Source organism: Juglans regia, chromosome 12 (genome assembly GCF_001411555.2).
Source record: "Juglans regia cultivar Chandler chromosome 12, Walnut 2.0, whole genome shotgun sequence".
Taxonomy (NCBI): Eukaryota; Viridiplantae; Streptophyta; class Magnoliopsida; order Fagales; family Juglandaceae; genus Juglans; species Juglans regia.
This window is the reverse complement of record NC_049912.1, coordinates 20,709,557-20,732,521: the sequence shown is the minus strand read 5'-3', so window position 1 is coordinate 20,732,521 and position 22,965 is coordinate 20,709,557. Positions and strand designations below refer to the sequence as shown.

Here is a 22,965-nt window from a genome sequence, read left to right as displayed (position 1 = left end):
CTTGCTGTTTTATTAAAAAAATAAATAAACAACGTTAAAACATTTTTTTAATCTAAATTTAATTATTAAGATGCAAACTAATACATGAACATTAGGAAGGAATTAAAAGCACACGAAGCGGAATCCATATTTTATGTAAATTTCTTAAATTGTTCGGTCAATTGACTTTATTTGAATAATAAAACAAGTTAGAAGTGTCAACTTGGATAGCAAACAACGTAGTAACAAACAATATTACACATGGATTGATTTATATTTGACTTTGAATCCGACTGATTCAACACGGAGTCCATTCAATCCGACACTGACACAAATTTTAAAGTCATTATAAATATTATTTTTCTATCAAAATCAGTTGCTATCCACCGCGTGACACTGTATGAATTCATTACACAAGTCAAAACTTTGATTTTGTCTCACCGTAAAAACAGAGATATTTAGAAAATGAGATAATATAATTAAAAAAGAGATAGTTTTAAATAAAAATTAAAAAGAATATTATTAAAATATTATTTTTTAATATTATTATTATTATAGTATTTACAAAAGTTGAATTGATATTTAAAAAGATTAAATTATTTATTATATTTTATATAAAAATTTAAAAAATTTATAATAATAAAATGAGAGAAACGAAACATAATTTAATCGAAACGGACCTCAGTAATAATACACATCGCATCCAACGTATGCTCTGGATCCCAATGCCTGTCTATCTATCTTACTTCAAGTCATTATGTTTTCATTCAATATTAGTGGATGCCATTATGTTTTCATTTAATATTAGCTGTACCTTTCAGTCAATGTCAATGACTTTACATTAATTCGATCTCATTCATCTGGTCTCTCTTGGTTAAAAATGATAACAGAATTTAATTATTTAACAGAGTACATCTATAAATAAATTACATAAAAAATAATTTTATAAATTAATATAATTTTATTTAATTTGTTAAATTTATTTTATAATAAAAATAATTTTATAATTTAATAAATCACATCAAATTACGTCGATTTGAAGAATTATTTTTATATAATTTATATTTTCTTTTTTTTTATTTTCAATCATCTACTATCATGTCGAGATAATAAAAAAAATTACAATAAGAGCAATTAAATTTTGTGTAAAATGATATATGAATGTATGAAATTTAAATAAGTAATTTAAGATTAAAAAAATATTTAATAAAATAATATTGTGATATTAAATGATTAAGGTTGGATTTGGATATTAAATTGAATTGAGATGATAAAATATTTTTTTAATATTATTATTATTTTAAGATTAAAAAAAATTAAATTATTTATTATATTTTATATTAAAAAGTAAAAAAATTATAATAATGAGTTAAAATAAATTAAAATGAATTTGATAATTAAACGAAAAAAAAAAAAAATACCTCTCACAGTTTTCCAACTGGTGGGACCTATCAAAGAACGTACGCTGGACAGTGCAGTGGTATCCTACGTTATCAACCGCGATTACGTGCGAGAACGAAGAAAACCACAACTATTCTGTAATATAAATTTCTAAACTCAACAAATAAATTATTGACAGGCAACATTCAAGAGAAAAACAAATAAAACAGAACAGTGGAGACAAAGGTGTCGGAACATACTCGGTATTTCTTCTCTCTTCGTCCTTCCTGTGCCTTTCTTGCTTCTTCAGTTCCACCGACGTCTAATTCCCAAAACAACACCCTTTACTTTCTCCCTATTTACTGTCTCTGCCCATCAATCAAGGGCTCCTTTCGAATTGGAACTTTCGTCTGAATCGGTCGCCTCGCCAGCCGTTCAATAGTAGGAAAATGCTGGTGCGGTGCCTGGGGGCCCGCCGAGTCCGCCAGATCCAGCGCGCGATTCGACACAGCACCGTCACATTCCTCTGCCTCTTCCTCACAGTCGTCGTCCTACGCGGCACCATCGGCGCCGGCAAGTTTGGCACACCCGGGCAGGACTTCGAGGAGATCCGCGACCACCTCTACTCTCGTGGCCGGCGCGTCGAGCCCCACCGAGTCCTCGAGGAGGTCCAGCCAGACTCCGAGTCCGACCAGTCCAACAACTATGCCACCTTCGATATTTCGAAAATCCTCGTCGACGACGAACCCGAGGATCAAAAGCCCGACCCGAACAAGCCATACAGTCTCGGCCCGAAGATCTCGGACTGGGACCAACAGAGAGCCGAGTGGCTGAGAAACAACCCGGATTTCCCGAGCTTCATCAGACCCAATAAGCCCAGGGTGCTCCTGGTCACCGGGTCCTCTCCGAAACCTTGCGAAAACCCAGTCGGTGACCATTACCTATTGAAGTCCATTAAGAACAAAATCGATTACTGCAGGCTGCACGGGATAGAGGTTTTCTACAACATGGCCCTTCTCGACGCCGAGATGGCCGGTTTCTGGGCGAAACTTCCACTGATTCGGAAACTCCTGCTGTCGCACCCCGAAATCGAGTTCCTCTGGTGGATGGACAGTGACGCAATGTTCACCGACATGGCGTTCGAGGTCCCCTGGGATCGCTACAAAGACCACAACTTCGTTATGCACGGTTGGAACGAGATGGTATACGACGACAAGAACTGGATCGGTCTGAACACTGGTAGCTTTCTGTTAAGGAATTGCCAGTGGTCGTTGGACATTCTTGATGCGTGGGCTCCAATGGGACCCAAGGGAAAAATCCGAGACGACGCAGGGAAGATACTGACCAGAGAGCTCAAAGGTAGGCCGGTTTTCGAGGCCGACGATCAGTCCGCAATGGTGTATTTGTTGATGAAGGAGAGGAATAAATGGGGAGATAAAGTGTATCTAGAAAGCGCGTATTATCTCCACGGTTATTGGGGGATTCTGGTCGATAGGTACGAGGAGATGATAGAGAACTACCATCCGGGACTCGGCGACCACCGGTGGCCGCTGGTCACCCATTTCGTGGGTTGCAAGCCCTGTGGGAAGTTTGGCGACTATCCGGTGGAGAGGTGCTTGAGGCAGATGGACCGGGCGTACAACTTCGGGGACAATCAGATTCTGCAGATTTATGGGTTCACGCACAAGTCCCTTGCTAGTAGGAGAGTGAAGAGAGTGAGGAACGAGACCAGCAATCCGCTTGAAGTGAAGGACGAGCTGGGGTTACTTCACCCTGCATTCAAGGCTGTCAAGGTATCAACGTCTTCTTCAATTTGATCTTCACTGCCACATTACCCTTCCTCTGTTCCTCATTTTGTTAAGTTACTGATACGAGTCAATGTTGTATGTTGTTCCAAGTAATGTTATCTTTTTTGCTTTCTTTTAATCTTTTGTGCGTTAGTGATCGAGAACTAGAAATTATATTGATTTTTGGAAGGAATTACAGCCGTTCTTACTTGTATATTAATTTGTTGGAGAATGCAACTGTAGTCTTTACTTAAGCTCTCAGCTAGGTGGTATCCAACGTACCCCACCTAAAATAACCAGTTTTTCCATCTTAGTGCTTTGTACTGGTGCTTCAGAGCTCTGGCTTCTGGACAGTTTGATAGCCAAAAGAGTTGAGGCATGGAAAAGTTCTGGCGTACTATGTATTGGACACATCTTATAAAAAAAGTGCCTTATATGATATATGTTACAAATATGAGAAATTGAGGACACTAAGATGACCCTCTAGGACACCAGAGTTGTCATTATCAAATAAAGGCAGATGGTTGAACGATGTGCGACTCGTGAGCTAACATACCCTTGCCCCATCCCTTGCTTTACTCGGCAAATATTGTGATTTCTGATTGCGGCAGTCATTAGCTTTCCCATTGTCTTTAATTCAGGTGATGCTTTTGGGAATAATTTCTAGATAGTAAGAGGGCTGTTATAAATATGTGATGTTATTTCAGAATTAATCATCTGACATTTTATCTCATGGAAGATGATAGTCATCTAGTCATTGTATGTCAAAACACAAAGATGCAAACTGCATTTAGCAGCAAATTCAAGTCCATTTAGCATACATTGCAACATGAACATATCAATTGGTAAAGTATAGTCGTGGCTATAAAATTCTCATCAATGTTGCACACACCACTGGATGGAATCTATGACTAATAGGCTAATAGCATCTTCGCGAAGGTATGAATCTTGGGTTTCCAATAGTGTTGTATAATACATGCAAATTTCTGGAATTATGTTGATGACCGGATGGTTAGGGCTTAGGCAGTAAGGTCAGCATTGGATCATAATTAGCTTTCCGTTTCTCCATTTGAGGTATATATCAAAAGAGAGGAACCCAAGTTTATAGCTGCTTCTTAAGGAGAACACTTTCACCTCCCCGATGGATGATTATAGCTCCAAGCAGATTAATCTTGATTGCCTCTTGTTCTTCTGCCATCTTTCTCTTTATGCATTGTTGTTTATTTTGCATGTAGCTAAATATTTTCAGTAACCATAAAAATCAAATGGACAAAGCAACTGCCACGTGATTGATGAGTATGGTTTGATCAGTTGTTTCTTTACCTCCTTTGTTACTGCATTACTGTTGATTATATAAAGAGAAAATTTTCATACACACAGAAACGGCATTTTGTCATTAAGCATGCCAATTAACATGAGGTAGTTGGTATTTTATCATAAAATGTGCATTTTAAGGAGGGAAAGATGCTGATTAAGTTTGTTTAGAAAATGACTGGAATTTGAGAAATGGCATGAAGACTCAGAAAGAAGCATGAAGTTTGAGAAATGGCAGAAAGATGGTTAAAGACGCTGGGGATGTCAAACATGGAATACCATTCAAAGTTTGAGGTTGGACATGGAAGACAGGGCTGTATCTGCGCACCTGGGTGTATGTGAATTTACAGTGTCTCTTGCAACTACAATTCTTGTGAAACTTAGGAATGAATATGCAGGTGAATAGAGCAGTGAGAGTGGAATGTTTTGGCCATGAAGGGGCAAATTGTGACGAGGAAAGGGATGCTGTGCAGGGAACAATGGGAATGAATTACAGTTAAGTGAAGGAATAGTGCATGCAGTTTGACTGGGGGGATCTTTTCTTGAGTTGGGTAACTGGAAATTGATGAGAACGAAATTGGAGAATGGTCTGTGCTCAATGTTAATACGAGGGGTTCCTTTGTTTAGTGGAAGGAACTATGGTAGTGACTTTGAAAATCTTTTTTTACGTGACATCAAATGATTAATAGATGAGTTATTTTATTATCGAGTCGGTGTGTAAAACATACTATCTACATCACTTAAATGATAATAGTTGATTTGTAGGATTTAAATTTTAAATTTTATCTTCAAAATCAAATTATGTCATATAAATGTTTTATTATGTATGTTTTACATACTGATTTGAAAATATTTAATTTTTTCTTAACAAATAAATTAAAAATAATCGAAAATATTTTAGACATCTAATTGCTGGGCAATAGATATTCTAAGTTACATGAATCTTGGTTAGGGGTGAGATTTGGCCCGTTCGGACCGGAGAAACCGACAGAACCAGCCATTTTAGTCCAGATCGGACCGACTCGGGACTAGGTCTAGTCAGTCTCGGTCCAATTTCTATAGGATCGAATATTTTCGATCTAGTCCAGGACCGAATCAAAATAAATAATTTTTTTTTATTATTTATATAATAATTGTATATAATTAATTATAGAATTTTTATCTAACCTAATCTTATCACTAACTCACCATTAAGTAATTATTAACTAATACTAATAGTCTGATAAGGTATAAAAAAAATATTAATAGTCTAATATAGACTATAGTTATACTAATCACTATAACTAATACTAATATATAACTATACTAATAGTCTACTATTAATACTATTATATAGTTATACTAATTACTATAATTAATACTAATATATAGCTATATAGTATACTTATACGGTTGTACTAATACTATTAGTCTATTATATAGTCTAAATTCTAATATAGGTTATATAGCTATAACTAATACTAATATTTGTATTAATACTAGTACTCTAGTCTCTAATATAGTAATGTAGAATATAGTTATACTAAACCACTGATTCACCATAACTAATATATAGCTACACTAATAGTCTAATACTAATACTATTATATAGTTATACTAATCATAATAACTAAATCACTATAAGTCTATAACTATATATATATATATATTTAGTATCGATGTATTATTATATTCTTTAATGTATAACTATAATATATAGTACTAGTATATATTAACATATTATAAATTTATAAGAGTTATAGTATAAATTATAATATATGTATAAATTTGTAATAGTATGGATAATTAAATTATTTGTGCTTATTGCTTCATATACAAAATGTAAAAAGTTGTATATGGTTCATTATGCATTAATTTTGAACTATCATAATACATTGACATACTCTAAGTTAGTAACAAAGTAACAATTAACATCATCAATATAATTATAACTAAATCATTGCAAGTCCATAACTATAAGTCTATATATAGTATTAATATCACGATGACTAATGACTATATCATTATGAGTCTATGAACATATATTATTATATAGTATTAAATATTAATATCACTATTAGTATAGTATATAGTATTAGTAATAATTTAGTATCAATGTATTATTATATAATATATAATATATATTCCATAATGTATAACATATAGTTTTAATATCACTAATGTATGAAGTAAAAGCAATTACATCTCCATCAATTACAAATATTAATGTATTAATTAATGTATGATATGAATATCAATTAACTAATCTATCACCAATTCACCGTTAACTAATTATTAACATCTACATCTATAATCTAATTAAAGTTACTAGATAAATTTTTTGTAAAATACCTACGGATAAATTTTTTAATATAATAAGCATGTATGGACCTATGGATAATTCAATTATTTATGCTTCATGTACAAAATGTAAAAAGTTTAATATAACTCATTAATACACTGACATACTCTAAGTTAGTAAAATATCAGCAATTAACATCATCAATATAATTTTAGTTAACTATTTTTTTTAATGAGTTAGTTAAATAATCCACATTAAATAATTTACTTAATTTTAAATTTACTAATTTAAATAATTTTTTTTATTAATTTATGTGCCAAAAGGATAAAAGAATTGAAAATCACATTTTAATCATTATAGAAAATGGTGTCGTTTAGTGTAAAATTGGACCAAGCACCATCTAGGTCCTGTGGTAAGGAAATTTAAAACTAGATTGCGTGAAAATGCGCTAGTTTATTTTTTTTAAACTTCGTTATGTTGAAATGGTGCCATTTAGGGTTATTTTAACCCCAAACGGCGCCGTTTTGGTCTTCGTTTTAAAGGACCCCCTCCTTCTCTCCCTATTCTCCCATAATCCCTAATCTCAGTCCTCTCACCTTTCTCAGGAACCCTAGCCCCTCCGTGACTCTGTCCCTGCCAGCCTGCCACGTTGCCCCCTCTCTTGCCCCTTCGTCCGTTTGTCACCTCTCCAGCCCATCTGTCACATGCCCTCCCATAAACCAACCCCTCCGTCGCATCCCCTCCCACAAACCAACCCCTCCGTTGCGACTCATAACCCTTGCCAAGTTGCCCTCTTCAGTCCCTCCTTTGCGACTCACAATCCCTAAAGGTTATAAACTTATACATTGCAATCTCTTTTTGTTGTTTTTAGGTATTGTAATTTGTATTTGTTAAGGGTAGCCTACCATATATTAATCGTTTTGATCTTGATGTATTTGTTTTGATCTTAAGTATTAATCGTTTTATCTTGATGTATTTGTTTTGGTATTCGTTTGGTCTTAAGTATTGATCATTTTATCTTGTGTATTTGTTTTGGTATTGGTTTGGTCCTCAACACGATGGAGGTCTTCGTTTGCTTGCCTATATATTTGGTGTCATTTTTTAATTTGTTCACATCTCTTGTTTTGTGTAAAAAAGCTTGTGCTTCCTATACAACAGCTTTTTTTTTTTAAATATCATGCAATCCTGGTGTAAAAACTAAGAAGGTCCCTAATAGTGCAATATGTTAAATGAAAATATATGGCATTTCAACCACTGAAATACTATCTACTATTTTTATATGTTAAACATGGACCCATGCATGTTGAAGGCATTTTTAGTATTTTTTTTTTTTTAGTTTAAAAATGTACAAAATGTGAAGTGAGCCGAAAATAATTGAAATTGGACACATAAAAAAAAAAACAATATTTAAATTGGGCTGAATGGCCCATTTTGGACATGCTTCAAACTGAATGGACTGACCGGACTAGATCGAACCTGGTATGTATTACTCGGTCTGGTCCAGGGTGGAAAAATTCTGGACCGAATAGGTCCGTTCCGGTCCACAAAACTCCCTGGGGACCGACCGGACCGGACCAGATCACCCCTAATCTCGGTACTTATCAAAAGTTACTGTAATTTTTAACAAAAAAAATTACATCAAACCGATAGTCGAGTCAAAAGGAGGGAAGAATATTTGTATATTGATTGAGGCAACAATCAGCTAGGGTTGCGTTGACAAATAAGAATAACAATGTCAACATTTTCAAGACATAATCCTCATCAATTAAAACTAGTGGTTCGGATTTCGCGAAATATCTATTAAATTGAAGAGTTTTGCTACACACAATTATGAGTTGTATAAGTGACGTACACTTCTGATAAAGAGTAGAATTTACTATTAAAAAATTAATTTTTTAATATAAGTCTCAAATTTATTCATTTTTCAAAAAGTGCTTATGTATTCTATAACTACAAATATTATTTCTCTAAATCGAAACTAATGTATTTGGATTTAAGAGAACATGCACCCTTTTGATCCACGCTCAACAAGGTGCAATCAATCCACAACCCTTTTGATCCATGTGCTAGATATTCTCTCAAGATCTGTTCGTGGAGGAGACAAGTTTTCCCCTTTAGACCCAATGGACCCGTTACGCAGCCCAGGGGCCAAGCCCAGATAACTGGCCCCTAGTAAACACACCACACGGGCTATAAACCATAACCAAGGCTCCATAGCAGACGAGAGAAGAGTCTAACAAACTCCCAACGACCAAGAGATCTCGATAACTCTCCATAGATTAGATAAGCCGCAAGTAACAAGAGGGAAATTCAAATAATGAGCCCTCGATCTGATTTCAAATTAAGGATAACGCTGTTATAAGGCCAAAAGGGAGCACACGTTGCCACTTGATACATATCCGTCAGCTAGCACTCCAAGAGATACGCAAAACATTACTTTTCTATCCTACGACTGACACTAGACAATTCTCTTAACTTAAGCATCGAAAGTGTCTCTACACCGTTGAGCCTCTTCGTTCCTTCTTGTTGTAGGTTGCGAGTGACCGAAGGTGCGAAACATGTTCATAACAGTTCGCATTCTAAAATCCAGCACGCCATCAATTGTATCAAAACTAACATGTGAGCGTAATACACTTAGTTCTCGTTTGGTTACACAGAAGAAATGAAATAAAAGTTAAAAATTAAATAAAATATTGTTAGAATATAATTTTTTAATATATATATATATTTTTAAGATTTGAAAAAATTGAATTGTTTATTATATTTTATGTGAGTGCTTGAGAAAGTTGTAATTATTAAATAAGATAAAATGAGATGATTTGTAAAAACAAACGAATCCTTAGCCTGTATTTGGTGAGTAAAGTAATTTCACTATTATTAATAAATAGTTCATTATGTCTTATAAAAAATAAATAGTTTATTATTATTTATAAATTAATTAATTAATTATTTTTATTATTCACAGATTATTTAAAATAATCCTCAGCACAGTCTTAAACGCACACAACGGGTAGCGCATGAGGACAAGCGCATGTGTCGTGTCTCCCTCGGAGTACACTCTTCGCAGTTCACACTCACGCTGCTTTATAAAACTGAACCTTCTGAACAGTGAACACCCACACACACTATAAAGTCCGAAAGCTGTCGTATGTATATTTGCTTCTCTCCAGTCTCTTTGTCGGCTCTCAAAGCATCTTCGAAGATTTCTTCTGTCCTCATAGAAACCCTAAATCCCTTGCAGCATATATATACGTTAATATATGTTTTAATCAATTTTCTTATTCTGAATTTGAAAATTTTTGGACCTGAGCTTGGTGAGAACGATAATGGAGGGTCCGATAGGGCAAAAGCAGCAACAGCAAGAGTTCGCTTTGGTCTCGGTCTCTGAGCTTTCTTCGTCTTCTTCAGCATCTTCGTCTGAGCCGGCAGTTGCTCGGTTCTGTTCCGATTCCGGAGTCGCCGAGCTTCGATTTCACAAGGAACCTGAATCGATTGCTGCCAAGAATGTTAATCTTCGGATATCTCAGGTGAGTTTTTGCTTTTTGAAGTTATATTTTGGTTTCATTGCTGGTGTTTGTTGAGAAAGTGGAGGAAAAGAAGGGAATGGGAAATAAAATAGATTAAATGAGCATTATTATTGTTTAGTTATAAATAAGTCATTAATGTTGTTATTTCATTTTTGTGGAGACTGAGCAAAGGAACAAAGTTCTCTGAAGCTAATAAGTTGAACTATTAGATTAGACAATGTGGTTTTACTATGTTTTCTATGATATAAATTTCTTCCCCCCCTCTCTACAGTTTCAATGAACAGATGGAGACATTTTTTTCTATGTTTTTAATAGATAAAGTTGTGCATTAGATTTGAAACATTTGAAACTGACGCTTCAAAGAGGTATAATATGATTGGCTGTGTTTTTTTTTTCCCCCAGCTTTTCAAACTGGGACCTGTTCGATCAGTTTGCATATCTGAAGGTTCTGATGCCAGCAAGGAGGTACGGAAGACAATTTTTAAGTATATGGGTGATCTAGTTTGTTCACTATATTTATATATGCACACACTTCTGTGTGCGTGTGACAGAGAGTGCAGGTTAGTATTCAGCTATATTTTATTTTAATCAAGTGCAAATGTCATGCATTTGAAATCCCCGCATGAAGATAAGCACCATAACTTATGTGGTATTTACCATGCAAAGTGCAATATGTCAGTACAATTCTGCTGCATGTTGTTTTTGAAAATATGCAAATCAATGATTGTGGTCATGTCTGATGTACTTGTAATGTAGGATTGTTGAAGCACAGTGAAATGATTGTGTATTTTAATAATATTAGTTTTGAAGCAGACATCATATACAAGCGGAGTCACTGTTGAGTTCAGAAACGAGGAGGAGAGCAGGGCCTTCCATTTTGCATTTGAGCAATGGAAAAATGAAGTTATTCAAGGTATTTTGGATATCTGCTCTCTCTACTCACCCTGTCTTGCTTTGAAATAGGTGGATATATAAACAGATGTTTAAATAATAATTTTTGAAACCTTAGTTGGTTTTGTAACTAGTTATTTTGTGGTAATTTGGTTGAAGTCTGCTTGCAGAGTGCTTATATTATGCTATAACTTGATTGATATGATATAGCATTCCCAGCCATGTAAAGGTACTAACTTATTTTTTGGATGAGTAATTCAAATTTCATTAATAGTGCAAAAGAGCACAGCTCAAGTACATTGATAGAAAGCACCCAATTTGAATGGAGGAAAACAAGAACTAAGATGGCCGGAACTACTCTAAGCATATATCCATACATAAAGCATTTTCAAAACTAACGAATTTAGCTTGTCCACTGTCTTTATGCAATCTTTGAATTTCCGAACACTTTGTTCTATCCATAAGCACCGCATCAGACATTAATGAGCCGGCCTAGAGGTTTCCATACTGTAATACTTCAAATTGTGTGATTGTGTATTGGAATTTGGTGAATGGGACCCACATTGCTTTGGAGGGAGAAGTACGAGTCCTTTATAATGATTCCAAGGTACTGTAGTCGTAACATTGACTAATACTTTTGGAGTATGGGCCCAGATGTGGTTTAGGCCTCCCTCATGTTGTTACAAATGGTATCAGAGTCAATCCCAACCAGCATAGTGGGACATGAGTCGTGCCACTTAAGATGGACTTGGCCTAATGAAGATGTCATAGATTTAAGGGGAAGATTGTAATATCCCGCATCATGTATTGGGAGGTGGTGAATGGGATTCCATAGCATATATGCCCTCTTCAACCAAAAATTCAAACCACTTTGCTTCGATCATAATCTCACTCACTTTAGAGTTGGTTATTTGGTAATGAAAACGGGGAGTTGTTCAACATTGAGGGTGTACAAGTTGTAAGGGTCATTAAGCAGTGGATAATCAAGCTTAAAAAAGACAATCAAATCACATAAGTTATCACAATAGCTAATTTTTGGGAGCAATTTCTGCTGTCAGACTATTGTGCATCTGATACTTGATACAAGTTAAGCTATGACCTTGATGGTTGAGTTACTCTTAAAAGTATTTTCCGAAATCTCACCGGTCATTAAATCTTATCGGTCATATAATGATATCAGTTAAATCTTTCTACAAAGTGCTGGCTGGACATCAGCCCATTTGGTTCCCTTGGAAGGGTATTTGGAGAGTCCCCGTACCCCCTAAAGTTGCATTTTTTACTTGGACTGCAGCTTTAGGAAAGATTTTGACGGCTGATAATTTAAGGAAACATGGAAAAGGCGTACGATCATGTTAATTGGGAGTTCCTCCTTTATTTACTGGGTAGGTGTGGGTTTGGTGAGAGGTGGAGGTCATGGATCAGATGGTGTATTTCTACGGTACGGTTCTCGGTGTTGATTAATGGTAGCCCAACGGGTTTCTTCCCAAGCTCTCGTGGCTTGAGACAAGGGGATCCGTTATCTCCTTTACTATTTGTCATTGTTATGGAGGCACTGAGTAGGATGATCTCAGCCTTAGTGTCTAATGGTTCCATCAGTGGATTCCAGATTGGAGCACCGAGTAGGGGTATTACAACTGTTTCTCACTTGTTGTTTGCAGACGATACGCTTATCATGTGTGAGGCTGATCATGCTCAGTTGAGGGCGGTGAAGGCTTTGCTGCTGTGTTTTGAAGCAGTATCTGGCTTGAAGGTGAATTATGATAAATCCGAGTTGGTACCGATTGGAGAAGTTCAAGATATAAGGGCTTTGACGGGCATTATGGGGTGTAAAATTGCGTCTTTACCTATGACTTACCTGGGATTGCCGTTGGGTATAGCTCCGAAATCTCGTTTGATTTGGGATACAGTGATTGAAAAAGTAGAGAGGAGATTAGCAGGGTGGAAGAGAATGTATTTGTCGAAAGGGGGTCGGACTACTTTAATCAAAAGTACACTTTCCAACCTTCCTACTTACTTTTTATCCTTATTCCCTGTACCGGCAAGTGTGGCGGGTAGACTTGAGAAGTTACAGAGAGACTTTCTGTGGGGGGGCTTGGGAGATGAGTTTAGATTCCACTTAGTTAAGTGGGAGATGGTATGTCGGCCTATCTCCAATGGCGGTTTGGGTGTCAGAAATTTGAGAGTTTTTAATCGGGCTTTACTAGGCAAATGGTTGTGGAGATATACCAAAGAACCAGAGGCCTTATGGAAGACTGTGATTGCAAGCAAATATGGTGATCTAGGGGAGGGGTGGTGTTCCAGAGAAGTTAGAGGAACAGCGGGTAAGGGGTTATGGAAATACATTAGAAGAGGATGGGAGGTTTTCCAGCGTTACACTAGATTGCACTTGGGGACAGGTGCCAAGATCAGATTTTGGAAGGATGCATGGTGTAGTACCAGTGTTTTACTCGATCTGTTTCCATCTCTTTTCTTGATTGCAAGTAACAAAGAGGCCACAGTGGCGGAGGTTATGGAAGTCTCAGTCTCAGGTAGAAACATTCACTGGAACATTAATTTCAACCGGGCGGCACAGGATTGGGAGATGGAAAGTTTTGCAGAATTCTATAGCCTCTTATATTCTGTTAGACCGAATATCCAGCAGGAAGATGAGTTGTGGTGGCATCCTGCAGGGAAAGGGGTATTCTCAGCTCGCTCTTTTTATAAGGTTCTCACACAAGAACCAGAGATACAGTTTCCTTGGAGAAAGCTTTGGCGTCATAAGGCTCCTCCCAAAGCCTCTTTCTTTGTGTGGACAGCGTCTTTGGGGAAGATCCTCACTACGGATAATCTAAGAAAGAGGAGGATAATTATTGTAGATTGGTGTTGTATGTGTAAAAGTGGGGGTGAGTCGGTAAATCATTTACTTTTACACTGTGAGATAGCTAAGGCTATTTGGGACGCGGTGTTTATAAGGATGGATATGGCGTGGGTGATGCCGGAAACAGTTTTGGATGTATTGGCTTGCTGGAATTCTATCCGTGGGGTGAGACAGATTAAAGCAGTATGGAAGATGATCCCTATCTGTATTATGTGGTGTCTATGGCAGGAACGAAATGAGAGGACTTTTGAAGACAAAGAGAGATCTGTGGAGGAGCTTATATTGTTATTTTTTAGAACTCTTTGTACTTGGGCCATAGCTGTAGACTTAAATGGCATGGACTTTCACGAATTCCTAGTTTCCAATATGCCTACATAAACAGGGCATTTTCTTTGTATCGTGTTACTTTGGTGATTTAATAAAGTCTTTTTTTACTTATAAAAAAAAAAATTTAACGAAACATGGGATGATTGTGATGGAGTGGTGTTACATGTGTAAAAGTAATGGCGAATTGATTGAGCATCTTTTTTTGCATTGTGAGGTGGCAAGGGAGTTATGGGCGGGTATTTTCAGTCGAGCTGGGTTGTCTTGGGTCATGCCCAAGAGTGGTGGAACTTTTAGCTTGTTGGAATAGGCATCATTATTGCTCCCAACTGGCAGCAACGTGGATGATGGTTCCTTTGTGCCTATTGTGGTGATGGATGGAACGTAATGAGAGGTTCTTCAACGACAAGGAGAGAACTGTGGGGGAATTATGGAACATTTTTGTATTTTCTTTAGTTCAATGGTTTGCTGCTATTGTATTAAGGGGAGGGAATGCCCATGAGTTCTTGCTTTCTTTTCAGCTTTCTAGAATGTAATTAGGTGTCTCTTTTGTATACTTTCTGTGTATATGGGTTGTGCCTAGTTTCATTCAATCAATAAAGTTTCTTATAAAAAAAAAATATAATGATATCAGAATGAGTTAAAATTCAATGTCTATACTTATGCTAGCAATTCTTTTGACTGAGTTCTGCTTGCTTTTTGAAGGTTTTTTTATATGCCTATCTCCTAATTTTTTGTTTGTTTGTTGTGTGTTTTTTATAATGTTTCAGGAAATCAGTTACCAAATGGAACAGTTTTGGATGCTAGAAGCAAGTTTGATGATAAAATAGAGCCATCTTCTGCTAAAATGTATTTCCATTATTATGGACAACTGTTGCATCAGCAAAATATGTTACAGGATTATGTGAGAACAGGTTATATCATCTTGATCTTGTGTTATGCTCGCATTCAAATTTCTAGTTGAGAAATTTCTTATGCCTTACTCATGTTATGCATTGAGATAATCTACCAGTACTTGAAATGTGCCAAAAGAAAGCTCACATTGTGGATACTTCAATGATTCGTTATGATCATTGTCTCAGGAACCTATTATGCTGCTGTTCTTGAGAACCGATCAGATTTTACTGGTCGTGTAGTTGTTGATGTTGGTGCTGGTAGTGGAATTCTATCATTATTTGCTGTTCAGGTACCTAGCGTTTTCAGCCAACAGTTTATCATACCATGTATAATGTTGCCTGCATCCTTGTGTCTTGTGTGTTGTTACATATATCTGCGGCTTAATTTCTTTTCTTATGGTTGGTCTCTCCCCCCCTCCCAACAAGGCCGGTGCAAAGCATGTTTATGCTGTGGAAGCTTCCGAGATGGCAGAATATGCACGAAAACTTATTGCTGGAAACCCATCTCTGGGTCAACGGATTACAGTAAGATTTTATTTTGTTGTCTCTTACTTTTGCTAGTGTCATTGGTCAGTTATCTAATTGAGTTCATGCACCATGCCATTGTAAAATGTAGGTAGTCAAAGGTAAAATTGAGGAAGTTGAATTGCCAGAGAAAGCAGATATTCTGATCTCAGAACCAATGGGTTAGCTTATAATAGAACTTGCTTTACAACAGAATCAGCAGAAAATATTCCTTTTTTCTTACTTAGAGTTTGTTGGATTTTTATTTTATCTTTATTTTTATAGGAACGTTGTTGGTTAATGAAAGAATGTTGGAGTCCTATGTTATTGCAAGAGATCGATTTCTTACCCCAAATGGGAAAATGTTTCCTACTATTGGCAGGTAAATCTGAGCCTTTAAATGCCTTCCCTTCCTCTGTTATCTGAGAGTCGTACTGTAAGTGTTATCATTGTTGCCAAAGTTTTCTTTGTTCTCGAATTAACAAAATGACTTCTTGTTCGGAAATGATATAGTGGATATGCAGTCTGTACATGAGAGAGTTTTCTTTACTTGATATTTATCTGGGTTTTTGGTGATTTAATTGCTCTATAATAATGCAAATGATGAAATGATGCACTGGCAGCTATTATTGGATCATAACAGCATTCTATGGATCTTCTTAGAACTTTTCTCAACTTAATTCTTGATTTTGATATGTGAACTTTGTACCCATTAAGTGCAACTCTCATAAACTGATTCACATCCCTGTCCTTCCTCTTTTCATGAGTGCTATTAACTCCTTTTTATGCCTAGGTTATATCATAATTATGTTGATGGTTTATGTGAACTTAAGATCCTTAGACTTGCATTTTTTTTTACCTTCCTAGGGTTTCATGAGTTCAAAGATCTATAGTTTTTAAGATTTGTTATTTCTTGGCTCTCATAATTTTTAGTTGATTCCTCTTGTAGGATGCATATGGCACCTTTCAGTGATGAATATTTGTTTATTGAAATTGCAAATAAGGTGTGTATTTGAAGTAATTTTACTCAAGTTTCATTTATATCTTTATTCTGTCTTGTGCACTTCAATTATGCTATGGTTACATTCTCAGAATAAGTAGCTCAAAAATATGAAAGGGATTTTGCCTTTTCTATTGAACTTTTCCAGGAATATAAATATTCACTCACCAAGCATTACTGTTGCACTCCCTTTTTGCCCTTTTTCTAATGACTTATTCAATGCGCCTTGAATTATACTCATTTTGGCAGAACATGTAAAATTAGCATGATGTTCTTTTCCTACAAAACCTGAAAATAAAACAACAAAAATACGTACTTACCTCACCCCACCTTGCCCCAACAAAGAATAAAAAACATTTAGCAAATTCCTCATCAAGTTACCCACATTTGGTGAGGACATTAGTGATGATCCTGACTTTTTGCTGAGAGACATTCAGTAGCAACATCTTATGTATGCATGGAATTGCTAGTATGGTCAAGTTTTCATTTGTCCCTTATCATCAGTTATCAGTTTATATTGATATTCATCTTTTCTTATTCTTATTATCATTCTTTATTTGTGAACTGCAATGTATTACTCTCTCTTTTTTTTTCTTTTTTTCCCCTTTATTTTCTGGAGCAGGCTCTATTTTGGCAGCAACGGAATTATTATGGTGTTGATTTGAAGCCCTTACATGGGTCTGCATTCCAGGGATACTTTTCTCAGGTCCATAAATCTTGCCGTTAACAAACTGTTTGTCTTTTAAACTGGAAATTCATTCTGATTGAGTTTAGGTGTAGATCACACTCTTTGGAATTTATAGCACTGTTTTTCTAGGCGACTATCTCAGATATCTCTGTCTAGAGATTAAAATTCAGTAATCTCACACCTCATCTCTTCTTAGTAACTTCTTGTTAAAGTTCTGGCTTGTTCAGTCATTTTGAGGGATCTTATGAAATATTCGGGCTCTAAATTCTTTTTCACTATTAGCTCCAAGGAACTCGATAAGTTCAGTAGGTTACAAAGAGAATAGAGGGCTGTCTGCCCTTGTGTTTTGTAAGGAGATGCTTGGGGAATGAGATGAGATGAGAATTTTGTGAAGAAAAAATCTATTCATCATCCATTTTTTCATCCTCTCATCATCCCATGATGTGACATTGGATGATAGGTTCACAATGAAATATAATAAATAGTCTCCAATCATTTAATGTCACATCATGGGAGGATGAAATGATGATGAGAATTGGGATGATGAGTAGAATTACTCTTTTATGAATAGTAGTAAGATGATTTGTGAATAGTAGTGAGATAGTTTGAGCTAAGTATTTATTGGATTTTGGGAAAGTAGAGAGAAAAAGTTGAATAAAAGATGTTATAAAATTAAAATATTGTTAGAATATAATTTTTGTTTCGGGATTTGAAAATGTTGAAGTGTTTTTTGTTTTTTATTTGAAAGTTTGGAAAAGTTGTAATGATTAGTTTGAAAAAATTGTAATGATTAGTTTGAATATATTTGTGTTTGAATGATATTTGAGAAGTAAATGAGATGAGATGAGATGGAATGAGATGAAAAAAAATTTCAAACATCCCCTAAGTGATAATTAACATGTTTGAAAGCTAAGGTGTTGATATATGCGTGCTTCAAGTGTTTTGTTCTTTGTTGTGATGGTAATATTTCTCTATTATGTTGTAATAACCATTTACTGCATTTTGCGATGCTTTCATGTTTGATGGATTCTGTTTTACTCGTCACACAGCCCGTGGTAGATGCTTTTGATCCCAGATTGTTGGTGGCTCCTCCAATATTTCATGTGATAGACTTTATGAAAGTTAAGGTACGAGTTAACTTGTTGGAGAAGATCTTATGCGTTTTACCGGCTATATACTCTTCCATACTCTTTGAAATACTAGTAGTCCTTCTAAGAAGGATCTGTCCGAATTTATTTCTGTCTTGAGATTTATTTTCAGCCAAACTAGGGCAATTTGGTGTGCCTTATTGAGTTCTATATTTATAGAAAGAATTTATTAGAAGCATTTAGAAAGATAATCTTATATTGTCCTAGAGTCATGTTATTGTCCATGTAGTTGTATCTTCTTCTTTAATTGAAGTTTTAAATTCTTCACAATAGTTGATTGGTATTTTTTTCTTAATTCGTCCTACAGGAAGAGGAGTTATATGAAATTGATATTCCATTGAGATTCATCTCCTCTGTGGGCGCCAGAGTGCATGGGCTAGCTTGCTGGTTTGATGTATTGTTTGATGGGAGGTAATCTGTTGATCCGATCGGGATCAATAATATGTGCTTTTAGATTTGCATAGGCCTGTATCTTCCAAATTTTCTTTACCCTGCGTATACCTGGCTTCCATCTATTTAATCTTTTTTTTTTTTTCCTTTCAAAAATGTTTTGATCTACAGCACTGTACAAAGATGGCTTACTACTGCACCTGGTGCACCAACAACGCACTGGTATCAATTGCGCTGTGTTCTCTCTCAGCCGATTTATGTCATGGCAGGACAAGAAATTACTGGCAGACTCCATATGACTGCACACAATGCTCAGAGTTACACGATATATCTTACATTATCTGGTTGGGTTCTATCTTTCTCTCTTGCTTCTTCTGTGTTGCTGCTCTTTGGTTTTCTAACAAGTTATCGTTGACCTTCAACAGCTAAAATGTGGGGCCCTGGTGCTGAACAGGGAGGAATACTTCAGGCATCATCATGCAAACTTGATCTCAAGGAGCCCTACTACAGAATGTCTCAACCGCAGGCTTATCCATTAGCCCAAGATCAGCAACCACATCAGCTAATAAGTACACAGGTATTGAAAATCCCTCTCATCACATCTCTACCCTTCTGATATTTGATATCAATCAGGTGCCGAAGAGCAGAAACTTTTTACTTGGGGCAGGGGTGGTCAATAATTAAGAACTCCTATATATTTTATTCCTCATCTCTACCTTATCTTGCCATCTTATCAAAACAATACACCTGCTCCAGTATTTGCATACTAATTTGAGGACCTTCAATAATATATATATATATATATATTTATATGAACACGTACAAAAAGAACAAACTAGATTAAGAATCTTCAATAGCAATTGAATCTAAATGGTTTCTTGGACCATTGGTAGTTTCTGTTTTTACCTCTATGTTGTAAGGGAAAGTGAGGGGGTGGGCTTGAGATGGACGCAGCAAGCAATGTCACCCTTTTTCTGGGGCTAGCTATCATTATGCGAAGACCTTTTTTCTTACTGGTAAGTTGGACACGCCCTGAGTATGTCATTGGACCCGTGTCATCACTTTCCATCCTGTTCTTTTGACAAGGGGAGGTGCTGTTTAAGCTAGAACTCGTCGGTGTAATTGAAGAATTCATTCTGAACCTAGGTCTATTTATAGAGTTTTCTGGTTGGGTTCCCTTCACCCGCTTGGTTTCACTATGATTGATGCGGGCATTTAAAGTTCTGTAGAATAGTTAGTGTTTTTGCATCAAGGAAAAAAAATTCCGATAGGAGAAACCAATTGAACTCCTGTAATTAATTGGGGTCCTGAAGAGGTACTGTTGAGTCTAAAGTTTTTGTGTACATGTGGGTCAAAATTCTCTTATATAGTACTCGTATTGGCATTTAAATCTTAGCAAATTTCATAGTGTTCTTATCTTAACTCCTGGTGCGAGAGGAAACCCAATTATCCATGTGACTTTCAGTTGCACTTTTTCTTGCATTTATGTGCAGCATTATTTCTGATTTTGTTGTTCTGTCCCAAGAAAAGAGTTGTGACACAGTCTATTTGTGGCAGGATATACAAATTTCGTCACAAGATTTAGAAGAGCCTGAGTTAATGCAGCAACCATCACCAAACTCTGGCGCGCAGCTCAATTCTATGATGGAAAATATTTAAATTTAGAGATGCAAACGGAACATTTTTAACACTTGCATCTGTTCGTAACATAAACCTGCTTTCCCTAGCAGTGCAAGGATAGGCGTCCGTCCAACAAGTTTATTTATGGCCCCGCTTTGGCTCCGCTAGGTCTGATCCCTGTAAATTATGGTGGCATGATTTAACCATGTATTATTTGAGTGGTTGTGCAGCAGGTCCTGTTCAACCATCATGATTTAACCATCCAGGTAATAAAAATACCTTTTGGTGCAAAATCTGAGCTCGATAGATTGCCTTCAATTCCTGATAATCTGCTCCTTGGAGGTAATGACCTTGAACTTGAGGAAAAATTAGACAAATTGTGGAACTAGTGCCCCCTTAGAATTGGTTTCGACTAGTTGAGGTGCCCCCCAATCCATTTACCCCGGTGAGTTACTCTTCAGGTTATTAGAAGGTGAAACTTAGCCAACCATTAGGCCTGGCTACATGCCACTTGCAGGTGGGCAGCCGGCCACCCCGCTCCCGCACATGGGTAGGGGGCCTAGTTTGGTCCCTGGATTGTGGCCCCTATCTCGCAAGAGTTGGTGACTCCTTCCGGATATCGGGCTGTGGATTGGCCTAGAGGTTGTCAACCCACCTGTGATTGCTGTTGTAGCGATGGCACTGGTTGAACTCGAAATTCGAAGAGACTAGAGACAAGTTAGAATGAGGGAGATTCTTACGTGAGGGCTGGGAGTGGAAAGTACGAGATGGAGACGGCTACGACGCGTAGGTCCGTTTGGGTAGTGAAGTGATTTTAGATGATTTATAAATAGTAGTAAAAAAATAGTTAAAAAATAATGATAAAATATTAAATAATAATGAATAGTGATAAAAAGTAATAAAAAATAATAATAAAATATTAAATAGTAATCTATCCAAACACATCTTAAATGGCACTGTTTAGAAAGTTTTAACTACCTAAACTTATTTGTTTTGATATATATATATTTATATATCAATGAAATATAAAATATTATATATTTGTATATATTTATGGAAAATTTTATACATAATACTACTATCTTATTTTTATTTTACTAAATATGATGTTATATATTTATCATTATTAAATAATTATTTATTATGTATTTTTTTTATCATTTAATAATAATAAATTTAACATATTATATTATTAAAATAAAATGAGAGTGTAACGTATAATATTATTTTATATGTATATATGCAGGCGGGCGGTATCTCCTGGCAAGTGGAACCCGCACCTAGGCCCTGCCTGCACTGTTGGTAGGGATGGGGATCTGCACACCTGCCGACAGTGGATGAAAAATTAGACACAAGTAGGCTGCTTTGAGAGTTCTTTAAAATATATAATTAAAATTTATTTTTATTTTATTTTATATATTTATTTTTATAATATATCATATATTAATTTATTTTTTTTATATTATTTAAATATTATATTTTATAATATATTTTCTTTATTTTTAATATTTTCTTTAACTATTAATAATATTCTCTATCTTTTAATATTTATAGTATTTTTCTTTATTTATTTATCTTCTTCTTGACTTTTCTCTTCGAAAATCAGAAATCACTACCTCCTAAATAGAAGTTGAAAAATTCTAGAACTCAACATCAACTAGCTTCCGATTTGAACCCAACCCCACCACTTCACGTTCCTCTAATCCACCAAAATCACCTTTAAATCCGTACTCAATCGAACTCACTAAGCACCATCACCTGCTTTGTTTCCAACCAAAGCAAATCCCACCCTCATCTCACACTCCAAAAACGCATCAAAATCAGTTTTATCGCAAACCCATTTCTGGCAATTCTTCAACTTCACAAACCCTTCATTTTGCGTCTCATAAGTGAACTTTGGATGCGGAAGAAATTTTACCCAGAGGCCAGAACCCACTCAGACAAGGAAGAGCAACTAGAATTGCAAATTTGAACTGGATGACAGGATTTTTGAACTGAAATTTGAAGCAAACTAAATGCGTGGTTGTTGAAATTGACGAGAATTGATGAAGGGAAGATGACGCCAAACACACAGAGGGGCTTTTGTGAAATAAGATGAACTTTGATGCAGATGAAAGAGTACAAGAAGGCGGAAAAATTAATTAAAAAATATTTACATTCATGAATAGTGTCACGCTACATATAGCAGTAATACCAAATTGTAAAATAGAAATGAAGTAGATAATCGGTTGAATGTGTATTTTAAGCTAAATCTTTTAAATTTTACAAATAGATGGATTTTACCTAATCTATTAGGAGTGCTCTAAGTGAAATTGATTGTCGTGTGCTTTTAATCCGTTTTGGTAATGTCCAATCGCGCCAGAAACAATGTCCAACTCC

The 22,965-nt window shown here is 35.8% G+C and overlaps 2 protein-coding genes across 2 annotated transcripts; both read left to right on the top strand.

Annotated features, from left to right (window-relative positions):
• The first annotated feature begins 1,555 nt into the window (after positions 1 to 1,555).
• LOC108994813 (xyloglucan 6-xylosyltransferase 2-like) lies at positions 1,556 to 5,165 on the top strand. The gene is made up of 2 exons (XM_018970189.2): positions 1,556 to 3,152; positions 4,632 to 5,165. Exons 1-2 carry the CDS (start codon positions 1,809 to 1,811, stop codon positions 4,647 to 4,649), a joined length of 1,362 nt encoding a protein of 453 aa, XP_018825734.1. The 5' UTR covers positions 1,556 to 1,808; the 3' UTR covers positions 4,650 to 5,165.
• Positions 5,166 to 9,860: 4,695 nt separating this feature from the next.
• On the top strand, positions 9,861 to 20,897 carry LOC108994824 (probable histone-arginine methyltransferase 1.3). Its single transcript, XM_018970206.2, has 15 exons — positions 9,861 to 10,268; positions 10,671 to 10,733; positions 11,082 to 11,181; positions 15,111 to 15,254; positions 15,423 to 15,526; positions 15,663 to 15,761; positions 15,853 to 15,922; positions 16,026 to 16,122; positions 16,690 to 16,744; positions 17,363 to 17,446; positions 18,478 to 18,555; positions 18,884 to 18,987; positions 19,138 to 19,310; positions 19,392 to 19,543; positions 20,524 to 20,897. Exons 1-15 carry the CDS (start codon positions 10,068 to 10,070, stop codon positions 20,623 to 20,625), a joined length of 1,626 nt encoding a protein of 541 aa, XP_018825751.1. The 5' UTR covers positions 9,861 to 10,067; the 3' UTR covers positions 20,626 to 20,897.
• Positions 20,898 to 22,965: the final 2,068 nt, after the last annotated feature.

What these genes read in the sequence shown, in the direction of transcription:
- LOC108994813 (XM_018970189.2), top strand. Translation starts at nt 1,809, where the DNA reads ATGCTGGTGCGGTGCCTGGGGGCCCGCCGAGTCCGCCAGATCCAGCGC.
- LOC108994824 (XM_018970206.2), top strand. Translation starts at nt 10,068, where the DNA reads ATGGAGGGTCCGATAGGGCAAAAGCAGCAACAGCAAGAGTTCGCTTTG. An exon ending in TCTGATCTCAGAACCAATGG is followed by an intron (nt 15,923 to 16,025) that starts GTTAGCTTATAA and finishes TTATTTTTATAG; the next exon opens with GAACGTTGTTGGTTAATGAA. An exon ending in GATGTATTGTTTGATGGGAG is followed by an intron (nt 18,988 to 19,137) that starts GTAATCTGTTGA and finishes TTTGATCTACAG; the next exon opens with CACTGTACAAAGATGGCTTA.